The sequence below is a fragment of the Podarcis melisellensis genome (genome assembly GCF_964234715.1).
Source record: "Podarcis melisellensis genome assembly, chromosome: 5".
Lineage (NCBI taxonomy): Eukaryota > Metazoa > Chordata > Lepidosauria > Squamata > Lacertidae > Podarcis > Podarcis melisellensis.
This window is the reverse complement of record NC_138537.1, coordinates 84,435,154-84,460,889: the sequence shown is the minus strand read 5'-3', so window position 1 is coordinate 84,460,889 and position 25,736 is coordinate 84,435,154. Positions and strand designations below refer to the sequence as shown.

The following is a 25,736-nucleotide window of genomic DNA, read 5'->3' as shown; positions in this document are numbered from 1 at the left end:
CATGGAGTCTCGCCTGGCACCTTCGCTACATACCTTTAGGTGCCAGGCAAAAAATATGCCTCTTCTCCCAGGCCTTTGGCTAATTAGACTATCAATGGTCTTTTAAACAGTGTATGGAGGAGCTGTTTTTGTTGGTTACTATGGTACGTATTTTAGTGTCTCTCTTATCGTCAACTGCCCTGTAATGCTCAGATGAAGGGCAGTGTAGAAATTTAATAAAGAAAACAAAACAAAATTAACTCCCATCATCCCTAACCATTGGCCATGTCCACTATGGATGATGGGAGCTGTAGTCCAACAATGGCTACCCTTGCTGTAGAACAATTCTTAGAGTAAGACAAATTCAGTGGTGCCAGTAATTCAACCCCACCTTAGGTTGGGGCACCTCTCAGTTGTGGGTCCCAGCCCACCAGTGTGCTCCAGATTAAATAAATGTACTTATTTCATGCTTTTCTGTGCATGGATTCCTTTGAATTTCTCCCGCTGGCTGTGTCCAGCTTACTGAAATGTGAAATGCTCAACTGGCAATGTTCTTGCCAGATTTGGAAACAACAGAATAACTTTGCTCAAGCCTTTTGTTTCACCGAATAACACTATTGATTTATGATCACTTTGCTCTCCTCTAGAAACCTCTCCTGTTTTGACTCTGCCACAACCTAGCCTTGCCTTCTTTCCCTTTGTATATTTAATTCTTCTGTTGCAGTTCTGGCCCCTTTCACCAGTGTCCTCACCTGTCCATGCATCAATCAAAAACATGTATGCCAAATGTCTGGCGTGCCTTTAATCTCGACTTAGTTTCTAACATCAAAGAAATACTTCACTATTTTCATTTCACTGCCCAGACACCTCTTCTAGCACAGACTCAGAGTTCAGGTATTTCTGAGGCCTGCCTCCTTTTGTGTCCCTGACTTTCCGCTTCGTCTTGAGCCACAGCGCAGGGCACCCTTCAGCTAAAGTTTCAAGGCATCACCTCTTGACCTTCCCCTTTCGCTGTTTAACCGGATGTCAAGATCTCGGAGCTGGCTGAGGAAACCAGAGTTTGGGCAGACCCCTCTGTGTTCTCGCACAGACTTTAGGGCATCCACGAGGGTCTTGTTTTCGCAGATCATCAAGAAGGCAAGCACAAGGGTGGCAGAGCGGCTTATACCCATGGCACAGTGAACTAGTACTTTGCCTGCAAGAGAAGAGAAGACAAGAGCATTGCATATATGTCAGGGTACGAAAACCCCAGGTTTCTTGGTATGGTATATATTGAGACTTGCCAGTAGGTCAAGACTTGTGAAACTCAGTGGGGAATGTCAGAAATCTTTGTGTCATAATCCTGGTGTGGGCCCTTCACAGCAAATTATGATATATGGATGTTGATTCAATGCCTTTTCTGACTCTTACCAGTAAATATCAGAACTTTCCGTCATTTCCCCTTGTCCTGTTAAAATCTTAAGACCTACCAGTTCATCCAGCTGCCTCATGAAAAGTGGGTCTTATTGTACGGATGGTAAAATGCAGAGGAGCTCAGCCCCAATTCTGTCCTATTTCTTTTGCAATGCAGCTACTATTTCCTGCCACACCAATTAAAGGGAGAGTTCCTAGTTAGCTATGTCAAAGGAGGATTAATTCTCCTGGGGCTATTTCCCTTCAGTGACATGAGAAGAAACCAGAGTCCCATCCCTAATATAGCTGTATAAGAAGGGACAAATAGAGACGTCTAGCTGGGTATTCCTTCTGAGGGTTCAATTATCTGAATTTGGTGTTTTAGATTTCAAAACGATTCGGCGTCTCTCTGTGATTTTGAAATGTCAAACGTTGACTTGGCATGTTGAAGAATCTAGGTTTGTGTGCTTCTCTGTTGCAATGTGAGCTTCAAACAAGGAAAGCACAAAAAATATAGATTGGAAACCTTCGGTTTTCGTTTGAATGCCGCTATACAGCATAGAGCATAGCAAAGATAGTGTCCGCACAATATTGTCCTCATCAGAATTCTGTCCCAAATTCCTCACCCAAATTCATTCAGATTTACCATTTTCACAGAGGAGTTGTTATTTTGAATGGATTTTCCATTGAAAGAGGTAAATCAGGATTAAATGAGGAAATGATTGTTGCATTTCTCATGGACACTTGGACCATTTGAGTATAGAATCATAGAGTTGGAAGAGACCACAAGGGCCATCGAGTCCAACCCCCTGCCAAGCAGGAAACACCATCAGAGCACTCCTGACATATGGTTATCAAGCCTCTGCTTAAAGACCTCCAATTTTAGAATTTTAGAGCCGGAAAGAACCCTGAGGATCAACAAGTCCAACCCCCAGCGATGCAGGAATCTCCACTAGATCATACATGACAGGTGGCCATCGAACCTCTGCTTAAAGCCCTCCAAGGAAGTAGAGTTCCCCACCTCTTGTGGGGAGGCTTTTGCTGTCAGAATGTTCTTCCTGAAGTTTACTGGAACCTCCTTCCTTGTAGCTTGAATGCACTGGTTTCAGTCCTAGCCTCCGGGAGCAGGAGAAATCAAGTTTGCTCCACCCTCCAAGGGACAGCCCTTTAGATATTTGAAGATGGCTATTATATCTCATCTCAGACTCTGCTATACCTGGCTAAAACATACACAATTCCCTCAGCTATTTATTCCTCATAAGGTTTGGCTTCCAGACCTTTTATCATCTCACCTCACTAGGGATGCTGTGGGATAAGGATTTGCCCAAGGCATCCCAGCGAACTCCATGGCTAAGAAGTGATTTGAACCCAGGTCTTCCTGGACCGGGGCCAGTCCTTTAGCCACTCGCTTCGTACCTGCGCTTTGAATGCAGTAAGGCTGCCAGGACCCCAGAGATGACATAGAATGCCCTGCCTGTTATATTTACCTCTGGGAGAGCTCAGTGCTGCTCTTATATACTTAGCAGCCGGGTGGAAGTAAATGCTGAGATCAAACTTTGGATCATCGTCTGCTTCAACTCCGTAGTAATCCACGGACAGGTCTTTGTAGAATTTGGCCCCCGTGTCAATATGGAACCTTCCAGCAGCGGCATTTACTATGTGGGTGATACCCATTCGGCGAAGCTGTTCTATGTCACGGGCTATATATCTGTGGGGGAAAGAGTATTTGGCTTAGATTTGAGCTAGTCACATCCATCCTTCCTCGCCCTTAAAGGACCACACAACGAATCTCTAGCCAGGCAGGTTCCCCACATCCAGCGCTAATATGGTGTCTATGAACTAGCGTATTAACTGCTAACTTTCTAGACCATGCTAGATTTAATATTCTTGCTGGTTTGGGGACCCATAGCTCCCAAACTCAGGTCTCCAGCTGCTTGTGGACCACAACTCCCATCATCCCTAGCTAGCAAGACCAGTGGTCAGGGATGATGGGAATTGTAGTCCACAAGCAGCTGGAGACCCAAGTTTAGGAAACGCCACTGTAGAAAACCAGGCAGCCTGCATCCACATGGTGCTTTATTCCATTTTCATGACTTTCCCCTAACTATTAACTTCCACATTGTATTGAGCTTTTGCACCATGCAGATACCTCTTCTGCAAGTATAGCAGAACAAGGTAAAGCTTTAGTGCTAATTTCCATGTTTCTTGCTTCCAGGGGGGGAAAACCCCTTTGCAAATAATATGGGGAGGAGTGCTGTTTGTTTGTTTGTTTAGTCGTTTAGTCATGTCCTACTCTTCATGACCCCCATGGACTAGAGCATGCCAGGCACTCCTGTCTTCCACTGCCTCCCACAGTTTGGTCAAACTCATACCGGTAGCTTCGAGAACACTGTCCAACCATCTCGTCCTCTGTCGTCCCCTTCTCCTTGTGTCCTCCATCTTTCCCAACATCAGGGTCTTTTCCAGGGAGTCCTCTCTTCTCATGAGGTGGCCAAAGTATTGGAGCCTCAGCTTCACGATCTGTCCTTCCAGTGAGCACTCAGGGCTGATTTCCTTCAGAATGGATAGATTTGATCTTCTTGAGGTCCATGGGACTCCTCCAGCACCATAATTCAAAAGCATAAATTCTTTGGCGATTAGCCTTCTTTATAGTCCAGCTCTCACTTCCATACATCACTACTGGGAAAACCATAGCTTTAGCTATACGGGCCTTTGTTGGCAAGGTGATGTCTCTGATTTTAAAGATGCTGTCTAGGTTTGTCATCGCTTTTCTCCCAAGTAGCAGGCGTCTTTTAATTTCGTCACTGCTGTCACCATCTGCAGTGATCATGGAGCCCAAGAAAGTAAAATCTCTCACTGCCTCCATTTCTTCCCTTTCTATTTGCCAGGAGGTGATGGGCCCAGTGGCCATGATCTTAGTTTTGTTGATGTTGAGCTTCAGACCATATTTTGCACTCTCCTCTTTCACCCTCCTTAAAAGTTTCTTTAATTTGCACTATAGTTGCACTGTATTCACGATAGTTCTGGAAGTGGCTTTTACATGGTGTGAAAGCTCAAATACAATATGGAAATTAACCATTAAGGGAAGCGTAAACATACCAAGTCCATGCAGCCTTGGTATGTATTTGGAGTTTTTTTGGAAGATTGTCGAATGTGAAGCATCAACAGTCTTGTTTCCCATGCTGAGCATGCGCAACAACCCACCACACATAGGTTTGGTAGGTTTCAGAGTTGTGCTTTTAGATTTAGAATCTACTAAACCTAGACAGCATCTTAAAAAGTAGAGACATCGCCTGGCCAACAAAGGTCCGTATAGTAAAAGCTATGGTTTTCCCAGTAGTGATGTATGGAAGTGAGAGCTAGACCAGAAGGCTGATCGCCGAAGAATTGATGCTTTTGAATTATGGTGCTGGAGGAGACTCTTGAGAGTCCCATGGACTGCAAGAAGATCAAACCTCTCCATTCTGAAGGAAATCAGCCCTGAGTGCTCACTGGAAGGACAGATTGTGAAGCTGAGGCTCCAATACTTTGGCCACCTCATGAGAAGAAAAGACTCCCTGATGTTGGGAAAGATGGAGGGCACAAGGAGAAGGGGACGAAAGAGGACGAGATGGTTGGATAGTGTTCTCGAAGCTACTAGCATGAGTCTGACCAAACTGTGGGAGGCAGTGGAGGACAGAAGTGCCTGGCGTGCTCTGGTCCATGGGGTCACGAAGAGTCGGACATGAATAAACGACTAAACAACAACAACAAACCTGTTTGACCAGAAGTCTGGTGTGCAATGAGGCCTTTTGTCTGACTAAACCACATGTCTTGTGCAAGGTCAAGCCAGGTTCAAATTCCTTGCATTAATTTACAAAGCCCTGAACAACTTAGGTCCAGGGGATCTCCTGAACCCTTATATCCCACCTTAATCATCTACGGGAGCATTGTTCCTCAAGCTGGTGAGGCTCACTTCATAACAACAAGTTATTGTGTTATCGACTCATATTCTGCCAACATTCAGCAAGCACCTTCTGTTTCAGTTTTTAAATGCCTCCTGAAAACTTTTTTGTTCCTCCGGGCCTATGCAGGCAATTAAGAATACATATTTCCATCACGGTTAATTGATGTCTGTTTTTAACTTATTCATATGGTTTTTGCTGCATGGTTTTATGTATTGGAGTGGAAAAGCAGAGTTGGGAAGAGAGATGTTACTCTTCAGTGTTGGGAAATGCTTTCAAATAGCTGAGATGCCATTGTCCCATTTTTAATTGCAAAAAACCAAAACAAACCCCCATCCTAGTAGCAGGAACCAAGCTTTTAAGCAACCACTCAGTATGGTGCCTGGATGTCTGGGATTTCCCCAACAGTGATGCTGGCATTTAATTTATTTATTGGAAGGCTCCAATTTGCTTCTCAACCAAATGTTCTCGCATTGGAATATAATGAAGTTGTGAAAACACCAGAAGCACAAAAGCATTAAAAAAAAATATTGGGCGATAGCCAGTGAATCCATCTTTGGAGCAGACCTATTGAAATGGATGGATTTGGTTACAGTGGTACCTCGGGTTAAGTGCTTAATTTGTTCCGGAGGTCCGTACTTAACCTGAAACTGTTTCTAACCTGAAGCACCACTTTAGCTAATGGGGCCTCCCACTGCCGCTGCGCCGCTGGAGCACAATTTCTGTTGTTCTATGGCATCCCTTTAAGCCCGTTTACTTACAAATCTCCAATGTAGAGGTTAGGCCAGACTTCGTTGACGTTGCCGCGGCAGGGAATGGGCGTCCACAACATACGTTGGAGTTCCCCCATTTCTGGTGTTTCATAGCTCCCCTGGCTACTGGAAGTGAGGCTCGAAGTTCTTCGTATATTGGGGCGCCGCAAGTCATCCCCATTTAGTGAATTCCAAGACATTCTGAAAGACAAGGAAGAGAGACTTTCCTCATTTGACCTTATGGTAGCCTGTGGCCTGAGAGTTAGACTGGGCAGACCTTGGATCCAAATCCTTACTTAGCCGTAAATCTCATGGAATAACCATGGACCAGTCTTTCCCTGTCAGCCCAATCATGTCCACCACCCTGAAGTTCCTACAGTCAAAGAAATCATGGTATACTGTTGGGTATCTTCTATGTCTTACTGTTCTTGTTGTTCCCACTTTTAACCAGTGCTTCAAAGCAGTTACATACAAATTAAAGATTGTACTTAAGAGTAGGAGTTGCTACAAACATCTCCTGCCTTGGAGGTTTTTAAGCAGAAGCTGGATGGCCATCTGTCATGGATGCTTTAGTTGAGATTCCTGGATTGCAGGGGATTAGATTAGATGACCCTTGGTGTCCCTTCCAATTCTATGAATTGGGGATAGGGGGAGCATTCAAATCCAGGCCATATTTGGGGATTCTGATTAGACAGAATCTCATTTCTGCCATCTAGTGTCAGGGAGGCGGTAGCAGTTTTGACCCCATGGTTGGAGGTCTTTTAGAAATGGATTCAAGTAAATTTTTATATTTTTTCGCATACCTTGTACACAAATTTTCTTATGACATGATTTAAGAAAGCTCTATGTACTTTAACCTTCTCATACCACAAATATGCATGCCAACCATTCCTGTTATCATGACCTTCAAGCTCTAAAACATCGATTTTAAAAAATAATATCCATTCCCTTAGCCAGCATAGACAGGATGCCTCATAATATAATCTAGAATCCGGTAGAGAGAATCCACCTCTGTCTTTAGAATCTGCCAACAATTTATATTTTATTCTTGGCTTCTTCCCCTGCCAGATAAATCTAGTAATATGTTTTTGTCATTCTTTGAAGTATCCCACATTGCTGATCAAAAGTATTGATTGAAATAAAAATTAAAATTTTGGCAATGCATTCATTTTAATTACTAGTATCCTTCCCAATAGCAATGAATTCCTCCTTCCCAACACCTCTAAGTTTTTCTTTCTTTCTCTCCAAGTTCTTGTATAGGTGTCCTTAAAAATATTTATACTGTATTCTTAACTGTTATCCATACTCCTAAATATTTAACTTTCTTCTCAATCCCCTAGACCAATAGGCTTGCAGTTTGGGGTTGCTGCTGATTCCATTTCTGCTTCCACTGTGGTCAGCTCCAGGTTAGATTATTGCAACGCTCTCTTGTTTGAGCCTGACCTGTAAATCGTCTAGAAACTTGGATTACTATCTGGAACCAGCAAAGCAAACCACATCATGCCAACTCCTTGCTAGCTTCACTGATTAGCAATGTTTCCGAGTTTATTGTTCTTTAAAACATTTAAACCCCATTTTCCCACAGGGTAGGAATTTAATTATAAAACAATTCCCTACACATAGGAAAATGAAAGGTTATGGTTTAAAAGCCAGGATATTTGCCGCAGTATTTAGTTTCTTTGTACAGTGGAAACTTTGGTATGGAGGAATAGTCAGTTGTGGGAGCCCCTATTAAGGGACACATCCTAAAGTTTAATGCCTCAGAAGAACTAGGCCTTTTGCAGGAAATAGGCTTCAGGGAGATTCCACCCCCCCTGCCCCCGAGGCCCAGACTGACACTATCCATTCCAAGAAAAGCTCTCTCTTTCCATTATGGCTCCTTTCCACAAACTTCACATCTTGTGGCCATTATTGGGGCTAGTCACTGACTGCTTAACCCGACTGCCTCCCTGCAGCCATAATTTATTGCTTGTTGGGAGTGCTGCGGAGATGTAAGCAAAATGACTCAGCCCACAGCGATGACTGGAGTAGGGCTGGCTGGCTTTGAAAGCCGAGCCACCGGTGGTTTCTTGGGATGCAGAAGTATTTGAGCAGCCAACTGTTTGTAAGAGAATCTCCCCAGCAGCTGGAATCCAAATAGCGTCTCCCGATTTAGGAGAGGGCTCTTCGAAAAGCAGCTTTCATTCCACTTACACGATTGGTATAAGGTGACCAGATGCAATGGGGTGCAGAGCCAGAATTAATTTGGGTCCCCTGGTATTCGGTGGCTATGTGTCTGTAGTGTCTGTGCAGAGAAATATTCCCTGTGGAGCATGTCTGATCTTTCAAACATATCGGTTTTATGAGAGCTGAACTCTCACAGCTTCATGCAAAGAACCTTGGGGGACTGTAATTTGTTGAGGGTCCTGAACACTCTCCACGGAGAGGTTCCTTGTTCCCACTTTTTCTCAGGGTGACCTTGCGAGACCATTGGGCTTACGCCTGCCATTTCAAAGCCCATTGGCTAACAGGGTTAAAATTCTGCACAACGGAGACCAAGGTCTGATGAATTTCCCACAGTGGACAGAAAGTTGGCCATCAGCTGCACATCAAGCTAATTTTATTGATCGTGTTGTGGAATGGTCTATAAAACTCCAACTTCTCATTGCTGGTCTCCCTACCACTGCTCACACTTTGCTCCATTTAGCCAGTACTTGCGCCTACATTAAAGTGGTCTTGCTGATTCAGACGGTGATGTCTGGCATTCTGCTCCCAACTTTAGCTTAGCCAGAAGATCCCTATGGAAGCACATCGTTGATGGCCTCACCCTGCTCTTTGTCTCCATCCTCTTTGTACACAGATGAGCAGGCCTATCCTCCAGAAATTTGTCTCCCCTTAAAAAAACACACCAAACCCAGCTATCTGTAGTAGCCAATTCCGTAGCTTAATTGCATAGTGGGAATAAATATTTGCTTTTGTTACCCCTGAACCTATTGCAGTGAAATGTAGGTGGCTGGTGCCAGAGTTCTGTTGCTCTTTTTAAAGGAACAAAAAATAAATATCCCCCCACCCTTTCCCCATTTCCATGCAGCTTTGCCACCCAAAGGATACTCAGGGTAGTTCAATTCACTCTCCATACTTTGCCTCACTGAGCCAGTGTGCTGTATATAAAGAAGCAATGGAAACATGGACCACTTATAAATGCCACCTCCAGCTCCTCGAAAGATTCCATCAATTTTTACACATCACTTGGGAAGACAGGTGAACTAATGCCAGTGTACTGGAAGAAGCAAAGATCACCAGTGTCGAAGCAACAATTCTTCAACATCAACTTCGTCAGACTGGTCGTGTTGTGCGGATGCCTGATTATCGTCTTCCAAAGCAACTACTCTATTCCGAACTTTAAAATGGAAAGCGTAATGCTGGTGGTCAACAAAAGAGGTTTAAAGACTCTCTCAAGGCAAATCTTTAAAAATGTAATATAAACAGTGATAACTGGGAAACGCTGGCCTGTGAGCACTCCAGTTGGAGAACAGCCTTTACCAAAGGTGTCATGAACTTTGAAGATGCTCAAACTCAAGATGAAAGGGAGAAACGTGCTAAGAGGAAGGCATGCTTGACAAACACTCGCTGTGATCAACTCCTGCCTGGAAACCTGTGTCCCCACAGTGGAAGGACGTGTGGATCCAGAATTGGCCTCCACAGTCACTTACGGACTCACTGTTAAGACCGTGTTCATGGAAGACAATCTTACTAGGCTACAAGTGATCGCCAAAGAAGAAGAAGATATAGAGATGCAATGCCCATGTGACGGCATAGAGTACCCCAGCAAATCCCATGCTAATGTTGTTTTGAGCTTGCACTCTGACAAATCCAGGGACAAGCGCCTAATTTCCCTTGCTTTTGTGTTGCTGAAAGCTCTGAAACATTGTGTCGCTGGTTGCACATTTCCTTGCCCAGTTAAAAATGTTCTGTGCTCTTTTAACACAGATGCATTTAACTACATCTGCATGTGTTATATCTACAATCCTTTATATATACAATCCTTTAATTACAGGCGTTGTTACATCAATATCCATCAAGAGCAGGAACGCCTGGTGTAAAAATCACCCGGAGGGCTTTCCCGTGCCAAAAGTGAAGTTCAAGTCCTCTGGTGCCGATGATGTCACCGGCATTTGCGAGGAAACACAAACATTTCAAACCTGCTCTGGGAATTGTGTCCTTGCCTAGCTCTAGGTGTTGCTGAAGTCATCATCTGGAGAAAGAGAGATCCCCACAGCCTGCTTTTGGTTTTTTGGCAGGAGAGGCAAAGAAACGACTGGCGGCCAGGCATTGCAATCCATTCTCCTCCTCCAGCCCGTATTTCCTTTGAAGAGGGTGAAATATTTGGCAGGGCAACGACTGCAAGATGGGACCCTGTAACTAAAGCGGCTGCAAAACTGTCTGCTGAACGTTATTTTGGCTTCCATCCATTTAGAAAGTGCTGTTGAATTACTGCTGAAAGTTTAGGTAAGCCCTAATTTTAGGAAAGTTTCGGGGGTTGTTATATTTAAATAGAAACTTCTATCGAATCACTTTCCAGCTACAGCTAAGAGCCAGTGTAGTGTCGTGGTTAGCCAGTCTAACTGGGACCCAGGAGACTAGGGCTCAAAGTCCTGCTCAGCTGTGAAGTTCACTGGGCAATCTTGGGCCAGACATTGTCTCTTAGCCCTAGCCATACCTCACAGGGTTGATGTGAGGATATTATGGGGTTTTTTGGGGGCAGGAGGCATGTGCCCCATCTTTATCTCCCTGGGAAAAGGTGGGGCATAAATGCACAAAACGATGAACAAACCAGCATCTGGAGTCTCGAGAACTGAGATTGTGAGACAAACTAAATGTGATAGTCCCTGTGTCCGTTGAACTCAGATCTGAAAAGGGCAGCCTCATGTAAAACAAGGAGCAAGCGTCTCAAGTGCATGTTAAAATGAAACTCAACCCACATTGCAAGATTCATTTTTCAAGTGAAGCATCTGGGAGCTTTCAGGGGAGCTTAAAAACAGCAACAATACACAACTCGGATAAGATGTGAACGTTCTCAGGGAGCCTTCCCACATCCCTGGCAATCTGTAAACCAAATGGCTATTTTTGCTGCTTGTTTTATGTGTATTTTGGTGTGGACATTTGTGTGTGTTTTTTTTTTACTGCTCGTTTCTTTTCTCTGGAGAGGCTGCTGTCATGGTGAGTTACTATCGCATCACGCAGTACGCTGCCTTTATTGTGATGTCACTACATAGGACATGGTTTGTGAGATCACAACACACACACAAAAGTCATTGGTTGGGGCCGATGAAAAGAGAGCTTCGAACCAGTGTCTGATACTGGTGAGATGTGCCCTTAGCAACCCAGCCTGAATCAGAGGAGGCAGCTGATGCTGCGTATCAACTTGAGCTCCCAAATTGTCCCTGTGGGTAGCAGCTCTGAGCAGGGCACGCGGCCATAATCCTGTCTCAGCAACACAATAGTAGGAATGACAGTCCCTGTCACTCAGTCTGAATGGAAGGGAAATGATTGCAACCATGGCAGTGCTCCCCTGTCACATAAGCCTCTAGGAGGAGGAGCTATTCCCGAGGCACCCTGGAATTACAGGATTAGAGTGAGCATCGAATAGTCCCAAAACTTGTCATTCCTACGCTTTGGGCAAGTTCCCGACTGCACACACTTCTCTGCCCCCCCTCCCAACAAGGCACAACACAATTTCAAAGGATTATATGTAATAGGTGGAAAGATGTAGGCTGTGCAATCTTATGCAAGTTTGCTTGGAAATGAGTTTCATTGAGTTAAACGGAATTTGCTCTTGGGTAAATGGATACAAGAGTGCAGGCAGTCTAAAAGGAAAAGGAGTGACCCCTGGAGGGACCTTTGCAGGGAGTGCTGGGTAAAATCTGGAGCAAGTGTGTGAACTTATCAGGACTGACCTGCTGGGAGCCTGAAGGGGCCTGCCCGGCTTCTCTCCACCTGGCTTGGGGCAGGGCCTGACAGGCTCCATACAGGAGTGCTGTTTTTGTTTTTGTTTTGTTTTAAAAATTGTTTTTATTTTTTATCTATGTCATTTTAAATTGTGATTGATATTAATGCTGTGTTCTTAGTTTTAGATTTTATGAGGTTTTTTTTAAAAAAAATATTTATTGAAATTTTCCACTTTAACATTAAAAAATCAAAAAAGAAAGACAAAAAACAAAAAAAGAAAAATTTAAAAAACACATAGAATTTACAATCCTTATTTTCCTATAACATATTTCCCTGACTTCCCCACACCTCCCCTTCTTATATTCCATTTCAAATTTGTTAATTCAACAAGTTCTTATCCCCAATTTTTGACCTTTTTATATTTAGTTCATTTTAAAAAGCCAATTTTACCTTATAAGCATCAATATTTATACATCAATTCTCAATTCTCAATCTTAAATCTTATCAAATCTCAATTCTCAATCTTAAAGCTTTTTTCTAAAGTCGACCCAAATTCCCTTCCACGAATTCCCCAATTTTCATACTAATAACATGACAAAAAGAAAAAAGAAAAAACATATTATAATTATACACCCTTTGGATTCCCAAACCCCACCCCTCCCCTTTCCCGGTTTCAATCCCCAACAAATGTCCATCAGTCTTAGTCTACTATCAGCCTGGAGATCTCACGTAGATTTTATGAGTTATGTGGAAACTGTTTTCCATTTGGTTGTGTACTTTCAGATGTGTTTTATTTATTGTTTATGACTTTTGTTATGTTGGTAATTATGATGGTGATGATCAAGAAATTCCAAGTTTGTTCCTTCATTGCCAGCAATATTCAGTGGATGGGTTTGTTTTATTTCGTCAACACTCCCTAACCCTCTGACCAAGCCGTCACCTGCCTTTGTGAAAAACATGTCTGATTATTCTATATTGAAATGGGAACATGATGTAAACTTATTTTAATAACTTTCAGTGCATTATATGAACTATCAGAATAGGTTGTTGCCCAGGTTGAATACCTGCCCAGGTAGCTTCCAGGATGGGTGTCCCTATTTTTCCACCGTAGTTACACTACTGCCATGGAAAGTAGAGGAAAGAAATCTATTTCCACATACAGCAAAACACACTGATGGCAATTATGTCATTCCCATCTGTATTTCACCTCCTCAGCTTGCCTGTGCTTCCTGACTGGTGCAATCTGCGATAGGGATGGCAGCAAATTCAGGTTCCTTCTCTGCCACCACTGCATCTTCAGAGTGGCAACCAGCAGAACTCTTTCAACTTGTCTCCTCCTTATGGCCTCCTGCAAGGTAATTTACCTGAACTCTCAGGACTATGCTGAAACATATTTGCAAAGCACTTTGAGGAGAAAATCACTTCCATGCGTCCATTCCGACTTGGATCCCAGTACGTTTCTGAGCACAATTCAAAGTGTTGGTGCTGCTGACCTTTAAAGCCCTAAATGGCCTCAGCCCAGTACACCTGAAGGAGCATCTCCACCCCCATCGTTCAGCCTGGACATGGAGGTCCAGCTCTGAGGGCCTTCTGGCGGTTCCCTCACTGCAAGAAGTGCGGTTACAGGGAACCAGGCTGAGGGCCTTCTCAGTGGTGGCACATGCCCTGTGGAACGCCCTCCCATAAGATGTCAAGGAAATAAACAACTATCTGACTTTTAGAAGACATCTGAAGGCAGCCCTGTTTAGGGACATTTTTAATGTTGGATGTTTTATCGTGTTTTTCATATTCTGTTGGGAGCCGCTCAGAGTGACTGGGGAAACCCAGCCAGATGGGTGGGGTATAAATAAATTATTATTATTATTATTATTATTATTATTATTATTATTATTATTATTATTATTGCTATATTGGATGGAGAACAATGATATAATATCTTAGACCCTTCTGGTTGCTTCAGCCTAGATTAGTTTATTGCAGTCAGAGGATGTTGGCAGTGTGCTTGGAACAGTACATTCAGCCACCTAGAGTATGAACTTGACTTTTGACTGCTGTATAACTAAGTAGCTGAGTGGGGTGTGATTGGTTGGGTGCAGAAAGTGGTAAATATCTCACTAGGACTTTTCATTTTCCTTAGCGAAGCACTTGAAGAGGGAGCTGTAGGTTTTCTCTTGAAGAAATGGTCCCTGGATTGAGGCGATTCTTCCAAATATGAGCTGATCATAAATTCTCTGGATGAATCTGCCAATTTTGGGTTCTCTTAGTTTCTTCTTATTCTCGTCTTTTAAATTGGTCTGCTGTACCAGTTTGTTAATGAGGTCTGCCCAAAAATGTATACGCACACTTCTTCTAATATGCCTGGTATTTTAGGCCAACTTTTAACTTATTCTTTGTCTCTTGATCTCTCAGACTTATGCTCCTACAACCATTGTGGTTCAAAACTGGTTGAAGCAGGGTTCCAGGAAAGTTGGGCAAAGGCTTGCAAAAGTATTTGGACTAGCTTCAATACAATTTGTGAAAATGCCTCTGTTTCTAACTGACTTCCAGTCAAACAAGATATTTTTGGCTAGATGCCTGCTGCAGTATGCTCAGACATAATTTGGATCCAAGTTTTATAGTGAACCCAAGGGCCAAAGTAAGCAGGAACGCTCGAGAAATTACATCTGTTTGCTTTAAGGTCACATTTCCAACTAGAGTTGGCCGTTCTGAGGGCATATCTATCTGCACCGCAGCTTTAAATTATCCATTGCATATTATTAGCAACGAGTAATTTTTCTCTCTCCATCTTGTCCCATCCCTTCCAGTGTGGAGCAAGGTATTATGGCTACTCTGTTCCCCACGAGGATTCTGAATATGCTTGTAAAATACCGTGTCAACAATTTGTGTTTCTTGCAAGACACGGGGGGATTCTTTCTGTCTATACTTGGGACAATGAAATAGATTTTCCAGCAAAACCACCCTCTTAAATGAGGCATCAGTCTTGGGGTCTACAGTGGTACCTTGGTTCTCAAACGCCTTGGTACTCAAACAGCTTGGAACCCAAACACTGCAAACCCAGAAGTTAGTGTTCCAGTTTGTGAACATTTTTTGGAAGCCAAACGTGCTCCATTTTGAGTGCCATGCTTCTGTTTTGAGTGTTAAGCTGAATTCTGTCTGTTTTTGCTATTTATTTTGGGTTTTTGTTTTTGCGGCTTTTTTGTTTTGTTTTTGTGACTGTGTGGAACCCAGTTCAGCTACTGATTGATTGATTGATTGACTGACTGACTGACTGACTGGTTGTGTGACTGCAGTACATTGTTTATTGCTTTCATTTTATGGATCAATGGTCTCATTAGATGGTAAAATTCATGTTACATTGCTGTCTTAGGGGTTGTTTTTAAAAGTCTGGAAGGGATCAATCCATTTTGCATTATTTTCTATGGGAAAGCACGCCTTGGTTTTGGAACGCTTTGGTTTTGGAACGGACTTTTGGAACGGATTAAGTTTGAGAAGGTACCAAGGTACCACTGTAGTTGTTTATGAGTCCCCAGGGCAGCAGTGGGGAACTTGCAGCCACTCTCAGTGTTGCTGAGCTACCATTCCCATCATCCTTGACTATTGGCTATGCTGGCCGGGACTGATGGGATTTGGAGTCCCAATGATTCTCTACTGCTGCCCTAGGAAATATGGTCTTTTAAGAGACTTTCTGACTATTCTATCAAGGTTAAAGCCAACTCCTGTTGCATATATATCCACGACAACCTCATTTCTGTTGACCTCATTTGTCCCTACACTGAGTAATCTTTTTACTGCCCTATCCCCCAGCATGCTATTTATTTATTTTATTGCCCAACTTACCACAGTGCCTGCTAGCTGATCTGACAGCAAGTTCAGGTCAAATGAAATTACAGAGGCTAACAGTGAGAACAACGTATAAATGCCTTTCTCGGTTCATGTGCCTTTGGAGGGCAGCCTGGGGCAGATTGAGTTGAGCTGCTGCCATTCCTTTGGATGCAATTGAAAAAGGCTAAGCCTCTTGAGAGTCCCATGGACTGCAAGAAGATCAAACCTATCCATACTGAAGGAAATCAGCCCTGAGTGCTCACTGGAAGGACAGATTGTGAAGCTGAGGCTCCAATACTTTGGCCACCTCATGAGAAGAGAAGACTCCCTGGAAAAGACCCTGATGTTGGGAAAGATGGAGGGCACAAGGAGAAGGGGACCACAGAGGACGAGATGGTTGGACAGTGTTCTCGAAGCTACCAGCATGAGTTTGACCAAGCTGCGGGAGGCAGTGGAAGACAGAAGTGCCTGGCATGCTCTGGTCCGTGGGGTCACGAAGAGTCGGACACGACTAAACGACTAAACGACAACAAGCCTCGACAGGAGAACAATGGTCTCTTTGCAAAGGTCACAATGGGGTGTATCAAAAAGGTCTGGGGAGGACAATGTGGCAATGTGGAAGTGTGTTAGACTCAGGCCAGTGGAACCTGGGTTCAAACTCAGTTATGAAGCTCACTGGTTGATGCAAGACTACCCAGTATCTCTCTCAGCCGTAACCTATTTCTGTGTCCGGACAGCGAGCAACAGTCTTTCCAATGTGTTGATGGAGGAAGTAGTAAGGACTAGACTCAAGTGTTTCTCAAACTTGGGTCCCCAGCTGTTGTTGGACTACAACTCCCATCATCCCTAGCTACCAGGACCAGTGGTCAGGGATGATAGGAATTGTAGCCCCAAAACTGTCGGAGATCCAAGTTTGGGAAACACTGATTTAGTATCTCATTTCAGGCTGTGCTCCTGCTACTTTGGCAAGCTTTCCCCCCCTTAGCCGGCCTTCTTTCTCCTTTGCTGTGTGATCCCAAACACTCAGGGATCCTATAGCGAATGTGATGACAACATGATACTGTGTAGCCAATCACATCTGGCTTATGTGGCAACATGAAACTCCAGCTGAGAGGGAGGGTGGGGCTTCCTGGACTCTTCACATGGACCATCCTAGCCAAACAAGGTGGGGGGGAGGCAATCAAATATGAAAATTTTGATTGACTGTGGCAGCACTAACTTATGTCAGCCACATGGGGCCTGGGACTCAGCTAACATTAGTAAAGAAACATTGATTTGAATGTGCTATATACATGCAACACCAGATGGCACCAGAGAGCAGGAAATTTCCAAGCGTGATTTTTCCATAGAGATTTTTTTCCTTCTGTTAAAATGATCTAATATCTGACTTATTTCTAGCGGTTTCCCCCTGTGTTTAGACCCACCCCTGGACAAATATTTTATGGCAAGCATCTTATCTCCAAATCAAGGCACTCAGACTTCTCCACCTCTTTGGAGCAGGTGGCAAAGATTACTTTCCTCCCTGCTGCTGTTAGTTAGGCAGAGAATATGGAGATCATCTTTTGGTGGGAAATGAGGACGAAAGCATTTCGTCTGTTTCTGATTTTATTCTTAAAAGATGGGATACGGTCAGCTCCAGAACAGTCGTAGCCACCTGTTCAATTAGGGTTTGTGAACTGAAGCTGATTGGAATTTGACACTCTGTTGCTTTGCTGGGTTTTTGGGATGGATCAATGGAAGCTTCTCGGATAGCAGTGACACAATCTGTATGCTAGCCCGTGGAATCCCAGATGTCTCCCATAAATCATTAGCATACAGCCCCTGCTACAGTCGAGAAGGCTGAGTGTAGCATAATGCACTAAAAATAATAAATCAAATTAGCACAAAGGTCAAGCCAGCCCAGAGGGACCGGGGATCAGCTAGTTCATCCTTGCAGTGCAAGCTAAACGATGCGGTGAAATAGATGGAATCTCCACCTGCCTCTTCCCAGAGACATAATTCATTACCAAGCCCTGAGATGCAAGGAAGAAAATGTGGCCGCAAGAGAGTTTAGTCCAAGCAATGTGGCAGGGAAAAGGAATATCTGAGGCTCTTGCAAGGGAAGGGGGAAGAGCGGAAGGGGCCAGTTTGTATGGCAGAAATTGAAAGTTCCTGGTTATCCTGAAACGCCGCAAAACTATATGGATGTGGACAGAGGCATCTTAGAGATGGAAACTATGGAGGGGTCAAATAGATTCTAGAACCAAAATGCATTTGTTTCCAAAAATTCTCATTTTCTAATTATATTGTTAAGTATCAAATATTCAGAGAATATTCCAGTACCAGTAATTTGGAGAAACGTTGGAGGGTATGGAGTTATCTCCTTGGCTCGGGTTCACATAACTCCATACTCGCCAACATTTATCCAAATTACTGGTAATGGAATATTCTCTGAATATTTGATACAATATAATTAGAAAACGAGAATTTTTGGAAGGAAATATGTTATCTCTTTATCTCTTTGGCTCTGGGGTGTGTGTCACATGAGTGAGTATATAACCTTTAGAAGACATCTGAAGGCAGCCCTGTATAGTTTTATTATGTTTTTATATATGTTGGAAGCTGCCCAGAGTGGCTGGAGTAATCCAGTCAGATGGGTGGAGGATGATGATGATGATGATGATGATGATGATTATGGAATAGGACGTCCCTATTTTGATTGGAGAAATGATGGAGGGTGTGTAATACCTCCTGGACTTGTGAATACTTGAATTATGGGAGTAGTACAGAGAGACTGTGCTAGATTATAAATATTCTTGGTTTGGTTTCCATCGTTGGGGTTAAGCAATTCTCTGCTGTAAATCTAAAAAACCTGAGCAGTCTGTCTCTTTAGACTCACAGGGAATGTGGGAGGAAACAGAAGTGCCATTTGATTTCTTCCTCCCCACTTGCAATTTGCTTTCTCTGAATAATCGCTCCAATCCTTTATATTTCAATCCTGTGAAATATATTTAGTAGGAGGCCTTGTGTGGCAGCAATTAAGACTGTGTGTGATTTTTAAAAAAGAAGATGGAATTAGAAGCAGTCTGCGCTCGGTATCAAGGGAAAGGGAATTCAGGAAAGCAGGGCTGCAAATTTATCACAGCGGCAGCAACATGCTTTCCACCTAGCGAAGCCAAGATCATAATAACAGATGCACATAATAATTACCTGCATCTCAAAAGGCAGCTCTGAGACTTGCGACTTCTGCTTCCTGCATCACACAGACAGTGAAACAGCAGGGTAAAGATGTAACAAAAAGCAGAAGCAAGGCAGAGTTGGTGGTAAGTACTGAAACGCAAGTGGCAGAGCTGACGGGAGATATCAAAAGGCAACAGAGGATCGCTAAGGATAGAGGGAGGAGGCTTCTGCAGCTAGCTGAAGGGACAACATAAAACCCTGCAAATCCATCATAAAGAAGAGCTTTACCTTTTGTCTTGGCTAGAGCTGTGATAAATGCTCAAGGTGGTTTGCCAATGTGCAATTCAGGACTCTGGCAGGTGTAGAGGCTATGGGTGGGAGCCCAGAAGTCCCTGGAATCTCACTTGAACTCGCTAGGTGATCTTTGCTAAGTGTCTCAACTTCCCATCTGCAATGGGGGCGGGATAATAACACTACCCTACCTTTTGGGATTCTTGTAAGGAGTACTGAGAAAATGTGAAGTGCTGTTGGCATTTTAAATATGCCACACGAACACTGGGCATTGTTATTATTTAAGGTTAATTTCTACAGCGTGTGCAGTGTCTACATTTTGCAACCCAACATGTCTCGAATAATGTAAAAGTTTGCCTTCATTTAGGACGGGGTTTCCCAAACTTAGGTCTCCAGCCGCTTTTGGACTACAACTCCCATCATCCCCAGATAGCAGGACCAGTGATTGAGGATGATGGGAATTGTAGTCCAAAAACAGCTGGAGGCCCAAGTTTGGGAAACACTGATTTAGTATCTGCTTTCAGGCTCCTGCTACTTTGACAAGCTTTCCTCCTCTTAGCCAGCCTTCTTTCTCCTTTGCTATGTGATCCCGACCGCTCGGGGATCCTATAGCGAATGTGATGACATAATGATACTATGTAGCCAATCACATCTGGCTTATGCGGCAACATGGGCAATCCTAGCCAAGCAAGGCACAGATGTCCTCTCTGCCTACAGCAGGTCTCTCTCTGAAAGGCAAGCTGATGGTCGCAGCACCACGGAGAGCTCCAAAGGAGCAACTAACTCCAAGAAAGTCCAGAGGTGAATTGATGTCTCACTAGTCCCTCTCCTAAGCTCCACCCCTCTGCCTGAAGAGTGTACATCCTTAAAGGGCTAGCCCCTATCTAACCAGAAGGAAAGCACTTCTCTTTCCTGTGGGCAAGCAAGGTGGAGTGGAAAGTACTTTGCTCCTCAGAGAGTTTGGGCTCAGGGCTCAGGATCTCTTGGAGGCCCTGGCTTGGGAGCTGCATGTTCCTGACCACCAGGTTCCCAGTATCAGGAACCCAGTCTGGCTCCTCAGCAAGTTACAGATAGGTAGCCGTGTTGGTCTGCCATAGTCAAAACAATTTTTTTTTTCTTCCAGTAGCACCTTAAAGACCAACTAAGTTAGTTCTTGGTATGAGCTTTCGTGTGCATGCACACTTCTTCAGATACCTCAGCAAGTGGTACAGCAGCCCCAGACTCAGCCAGCTCCTCCTCCACCTCCAAGCTTGAGGTTTGGGCCACAGCAGCTAACCGCCCTCACTCTGAAATCACCAAATGGGCAAATGCTTCTGCCCACCCTTTCATGTCAAGTTCCCAAATAACACTGAATGGGGCAGTGCTTTTTGAAGCTACCAAATATGGGTTGCAAAAGAACCGTGCCTTTTTGGCTCAGCCTTATTTCATACCCTCCAATGTTTCTTGGCTGAAAATAGGGATGTCCTATTCAATAATAATAATAATAATAATAATAATAATAATAATAATAATAATAAATACCCCACCTATCTGCTTGGGTTGCCCCAACAACTCTGGGCAGCTTCCAAAATATATAAAAACATAACAAAACATTAAACATTAAAAACTTCCCTATACAGGGCTGCCTTCAGATGTCTTCTAAAGGTTGTATAATTACTTATCTCCTGTATTGGGGAGTGACATAACTCCATACCCTCCAACATTTCTCTGATGAAAATAGGGACCTCCTAAGGAAAAGCGGGGATGCGGGTGGCGCTGTGGGTTAAACCACAGAGCCTAGGACTTGCCGATCAGAAGGTCGGTGGTTCGAATCCCCATAACGGGGTGAGCTCCCGTTGCTCAGTCCATGCTCCTGCCAACCTAGCAGTTCGAAAGCATGTCAAAGTGCAAGTAGATAAATAGGTACCGCTCCGGCGGGAAGGTAAACGGTGTTTCAGTGCACTGCTCTGGTTCGCCAGAAGAGGCTTAGTCATGCTGGCCACATGACCCAGAATCTGTACGCTGGATCCCTCGGTCAATAAAGCGAGATGAGCGCTGCAACCCCAGAGTCGGCCACGACTGGACCTAATGGTCAGGGGTTACTAAAAAGTAAAGGTAACTTTTTAAGGGAAAGCAGGACATTCTGGGATCAAATCAGAAACCGAGACAGCTTCTGTAAATTCAAGATGGTCCCTGGATAATAGGGACACTTGGAAGGTCTGCTTATTTGCAATTCATGCTTTTTTTTCACAGGCAATTTGCAAAATTACCTTTGCCTAAGAGTTGCTGCTGTTGTTTTTAAAACAAGTTTCCTATATAACCATGCTAATTTAGTAGTCTTTGTATGCGGGGATGCTGGGTAATGTCGAACTGCTGCCTTTGAGACACACAAGCCCAGTTCTCACACGTTGGGCATTACTGTGTTTGCTTGTAGTGGAGTGCACTTTTAAACCCACCCTGATGTTAGATCTCCTGTTTCAAAGAACAACAAGTTGCCTGCAGTTATTTGAAGAAAAACTCCAATGCACAAGCTCTGTGTGATTGGGACACACAGTTGTGCAGATGTAGAATGCGGATGGCGCTGTGGTCTAAACCACTGAGCCTCTTGGGCTTGCCGATCAGAAGGTCGGCAGTTCAAATCCACAGGATGGGGTGAGCTCCCATTGCTCTGTCCCAGCTCCTGCCAACCTAATAATAATAATAATAATAATAATAATAATAATAATAATAAATTTTATTTATACCCCGCCCTCCTCAGCTAAGACTGGGCTCAGGGTGGCTAACATCAGGTATAAAAACAACTTAAAAACAGGATTAAAGTACAACTTAAAATGCAGCCTCATTTCAGTGGAAGCCCAGATCAAAAACTGTTTAAGGGGAGAAAACGTCAAATCGTCACTAAGGCCAACTATCCAGACTGGTCCTACATGGGCCAGAAAAAAGCCAGGGAAGTCCCCAAATAGGGGTTCCATCACAGAAGGAAAAGGAAAGATGGGGAGGGGATCAGGCTGATTCGAAGCCAAAGGCAGGAGGAACAACTCTGTCTTACAGGCCCTGTGGAAAGAAATCAAATCCTGCAGGGCCCTGGTCTCATGAGACAGAGCGTTCCACCAGGCTGGGGCCAGTGTTGAAATGGCCCTGGCCCTGGCTGAGGCTAATCTGACTTCCTTAGGGCCCAGGACCTCTAGAGTGTTGCTATTTTTGCTATTTAATGTCCTCTGCGGGACATACCAGGAGAGGCGGTCCCGTAGGTACGAGGGTCCTAGGCTGCAAAGGGCTTTAAAGGTCAAACCCAGCACCTTAAACCAGACCCTGTACTCCACCAGAGGCAGTGCAGCTGGAAAAGCACTGGGTGAATGTGGTCCTGCGGCGAGGACCCCGTAAGGAGCCTCACCGCGGCATTCTGCACCCACTGGAGTTTCTGGGACAACTTCAAGGGCAGCCCCATGTAGCAGCAACCTAGCAGTTCGAAAACACACCAGTACAAGTAGATAAATAGGTACTGCTGTGGCAGGAAGGTCAACGGCATTTCTGTGCACTCTGGTTTCCATTACGGTGTTCCATTGTGCCAGAAACAGTTCAGTCATGCTGGCCACATAACCCGGAAAGCTGTCTGTGGACAATCGCTGGCTCCCTTGGCCTGAAAGCGAGATGAGCGCCACAACCCCATAGTCGCCTTTGACTGGACTTAACCGTCCAGGGGTCCTTTACCTTTTTATCTGCAGGCATCCTAATTGTGTGGAGGCTGTACACATGCGTCTGAACTGGGGTTTCTCTTCAGGCAACTGCAGACAACCTGTAGCTGCTTGAGGAAGGAGGTTTGACCTCAGAGGCAGGACAAAAGCACAGTCCAGGTAAACATACTAGTGTACTCCATTCATATGTTGTCTGTTTGGCTTTTTTCTCAGTCCTTACCTGGAGACACCATGTGTTCTTATCATTGAGCTCCAATCCATGAACAGGGCTCCTCTCTGCTTCGGCAGGAGCCAAGCGAAATAATTTTGTAGTAAGACTATACCTTAAATAGGCAAACAAACAATATTGGGTTCCATGCAGCTACCTGGGGGGGAAAGTAGCCACAGGAGCTCTGTGTTTTATTATTGGGGGACAACAGCAGCTGTTTTAAAGATGAGTACGATCACTCTCGGAGTCTGCCTGCTAACTCCTGGCCAGTGTATCTTTGTAAAGAAATAGGGTACAGTGGTACCTCTGGTTACGTACTTAATTTGTTCCGGAGGTCTGTTCTTAACCTGAAACTGTTCTTAACCTGAAGCACCACTGTAGCTAATGGGTCCTCCTGCTGCTGCCATGCCGCCGGAGCACAATTTCTGTTCTCATTCTGAAGCAAAGTTCTTAACCCGAGTTACTGTTTCTGGGTGAGCGGAGTCTGTAACCTGAAGCGTATGTAACCTGAAGCATATGTAACCTGAAGTACCACTGTATTAGAAATGGCAACATAAGTCATCCACAGAATCCTGTAAAAGCTGGCCCTTAAAACTTTCAGCAATTTGAAGAAGTGGGAAGTGCAAAGCCGTCTTTTTAGGAGGCAGGGAACGTCAAGTACAGAGTGAGCATGCAACCCCCAATATGTCTTGCTAAAAATAAACCCTTTGATAGCTTGAGCAAAGAATGTGAAATGCTTGCATAAGCGTGAACATCATGCTGACAATTACTAGAAATTAGTTTGAGTTTCATGATCTTGCTTAGTTTACATACCATATCTTAACATCTTTCCTGTTTAAATAGACTTACGGATAGCCCATTTCCTCACTAGGAGAACGTTTGTAAAGATGCAAACAAATGCAATCAAATAACACCTGCGAGTAAGTCTAATTGAATTCATAAGTGGGGCTTCCTTCTAAGTTGCAAATCACTGAATGCTGCAAATCCCATTTTGCTTGAGAACATTCACTATATGACACTGCCCATCAGATATTCTCACCCTCTCAAACACAAATACACAAAATCCCCGTGAGTTAAAGCAAATTTGTTGGGGAAGGATCTTTCCGGCTCTTAAATGTCAGCTTTTCAGGCAAGCAATCTGTTGCTAAACATCTCAGAGTTAAGATGGAAAAACAGGATGTCAACATGTGATATTTTAAAATTCCAAGTGAATTGCCAGATTTAGGAATATGCTCAAACACAAACAGTGCATTTAAAAGACAAAACGGTTGCGTCTGAAATTTGCATCCTACTCAAGGAATACAAGCCCAATATGGGTCTTGTTTCAGATCAACATGTGAACTCCAGCTCCCTGTATCTCTGCAACATCATGGATTTCTCTTATTTCTTCACTACCACCCCACCCCAGATTTCCTTCCTTTCTCAAACTCTTCACTCAAGCTTTCGCCTCTGTCCTTATTCTTCCAGACCATCACCTACTGCAACTTTCTTTTCTCAGTAACCTCCCAACTTATCACGTCCTGCTGGTTATATATATCCCCTGTCTCCACTTTTCCTAGCCTCCTATGCGCCCCTTTCCATAGACTTTTATTCCTTCTCCGCCCATCTTTGGGATCTGAGCTGCTCAGCCAATGACTGCCTGCCCTGCCCCTCTTTGACTTTAGAGCAGCTCAGCCGGTCACTGCCAAAGGCGCCATTAGAAGTCCCACAAAATCTGTTCCCGCTCTGCTCTCGCACAGTGTTTTGAAACCCTCTTGCTGTTACGAAACTATAAACGAGGTATGCAGCAATTTGCCAGGTGCCCTCACTGCTGAAATTAGGGGTTTGAAGTTTGGAAGGAGGCACATGTTTCACTCAGATTTTTCACTCGGAATAATGGGCGTTCAAAACTCCCATTATTCCAGGCGCATTTTGCGATGGGGAATTTCATTAGCGTGAGCAGTTTCTGAGCTCTGGGCGCAGTACTGCTCCTAAGATTTCAGATTAAAACTGCAGAGTGGAAGGAAAGGGGGACCTTTTTCTGCCTCCCCACTTCCAGCTACTCTCTGAAGACTGGAGAAGAGACCCTCTTAAGAATATTGGGGGGTGGGGGTGGGCAGAACTAGACCATGTGAAAAATGAACATAATATTTTAGCTGTAGTTCATTCATTTTCAGCTTTGTATTCTTGTTATATATGTAAAAAGTGCATCTAGACATTCTGTTGTTGCACCCATAGCCTAGGTTTTAAGGTGCCATTTAGGTCCTAGCTCTCATATCTCGGTTTCTAACACTGATTCCAGATACGTATCTAGAAGGTCATGCCTTGGGGGGGGGGGGGGCAAAAATCAGCCTGGCTAAAGCTTGTCTCTCTTCATATATGAATTTAAAAGATACCCTTGAAACAGCCTGCACTGGGTTTCCCCTTCTGCACAGACAGGTTGCCACATATTTGCACCGAAGCATGTTGCGCGGTCCAAATTGCGAAGAAGTGGCAACTCCACAACCAACTCTCTATCTGAATGCCCTTCACAACAAACAACACGGCATGGCGCACAGCTGCGGTTGTCCGATTGCTCCTGTGCTGAAAGCATTGTGTTACCCCGCAA

General features: G+C 44.1%; 1 protein-coding gene and 1 long non-coding RNA gene across 14 annotated transcripts in view; one reads left to right on the top strand and one right to left on the bottom strand.

The window, feature by feature from the left end:
* The window catches only part of LOC309371197, a 73,203-nt gene that overhangs the window by 43,395 nt on the left and 4,072 nt on the right, over positions 1-25,736 (top strand). The window contains exons 1-2 of one of the 8 annotated variants that reach the window (XR_014168893.1): positions 11,145-11,549; positions 23,993-24,069. The exons of 2 other annotated variants lie outside the window; for them this stretch is intronic. This is a non-coding gene — a long non-coding RNA (uncharacterized lncRNA). Of the gene's footprint in view, positions 1-10,416; positions 10,556-11,144; positions 11,550-13,210; positions 13,351-19,021; positions 19,120-23,634; positions 23,814-23,992; positions 24,070-25,736 lie in introns of those variants that run through there. 5 more of the 8 variants (XR_014168894.1, XR_014168891.1, XR_014168892.1 and 2 more) reach the window with 5 other exon arrangements.
* DUSP13B (dual specificity phosphatase 13B) lies at positions 758-25,736 on the bottom strand. Of its 6 annotated transcripts, none has more exons than XM_081913808.1 (4): positions 25,525-25,736; positions 6,077-6,268; positions 2,859-3,079; positions 758-1,174 (listed from the first exon to the last, which is right to left on the bottom strand). In XM_081913808.1, the coding sequence occupies exons 1-4, from the start codon at positions 25,719-25,721 to the stop codon at positions 951-953; spliced, it is 834 nt and encodes a 277-aa protein (XP_081769934.1). In that variant the 5' UTR covers positions 25,722-25,736; the 3' UTR covers positions 758-950. The 6 variants fall into 6 exon arrangements, with proteins under 6 accessions (XP_081769934.1, XP_081769936.1, XP_081769935.1 ...); XM_081913810.1 differs by lacking the exon at positions 25,525-25,736 and adding an exon at positions 11,029-11,057; XM_081913809.1 differs by lacking the exon at positions 25,525-25,736 and adding an exon at positions 10,249-10,313.

Bases quoted from the DNA above. Each gene is read 5' to 3' on its own strand.
- DUSP13B (XM_081913808.1), bottom strand. From the start codon at position 25,721: ATGCTTTCAGCACAGGAGCAATCGGACAACCGCAGCTGTGCGCCATGC. The intron at 6,269-25,524 runs GTATCTTTTAAA...CTTGTCTTTCAG, and splicing joins CAGTGCAGGCTGTTTCAAGG to AATGTCTTGGAATTCACTAA. The intron at 3,080-6,076 runs GTAAGTAAACGG...TTTCCCCCACAG, and splicing joins AACCTCTACATTGGAGATTT to ATATATAGCCCGTGACATAG.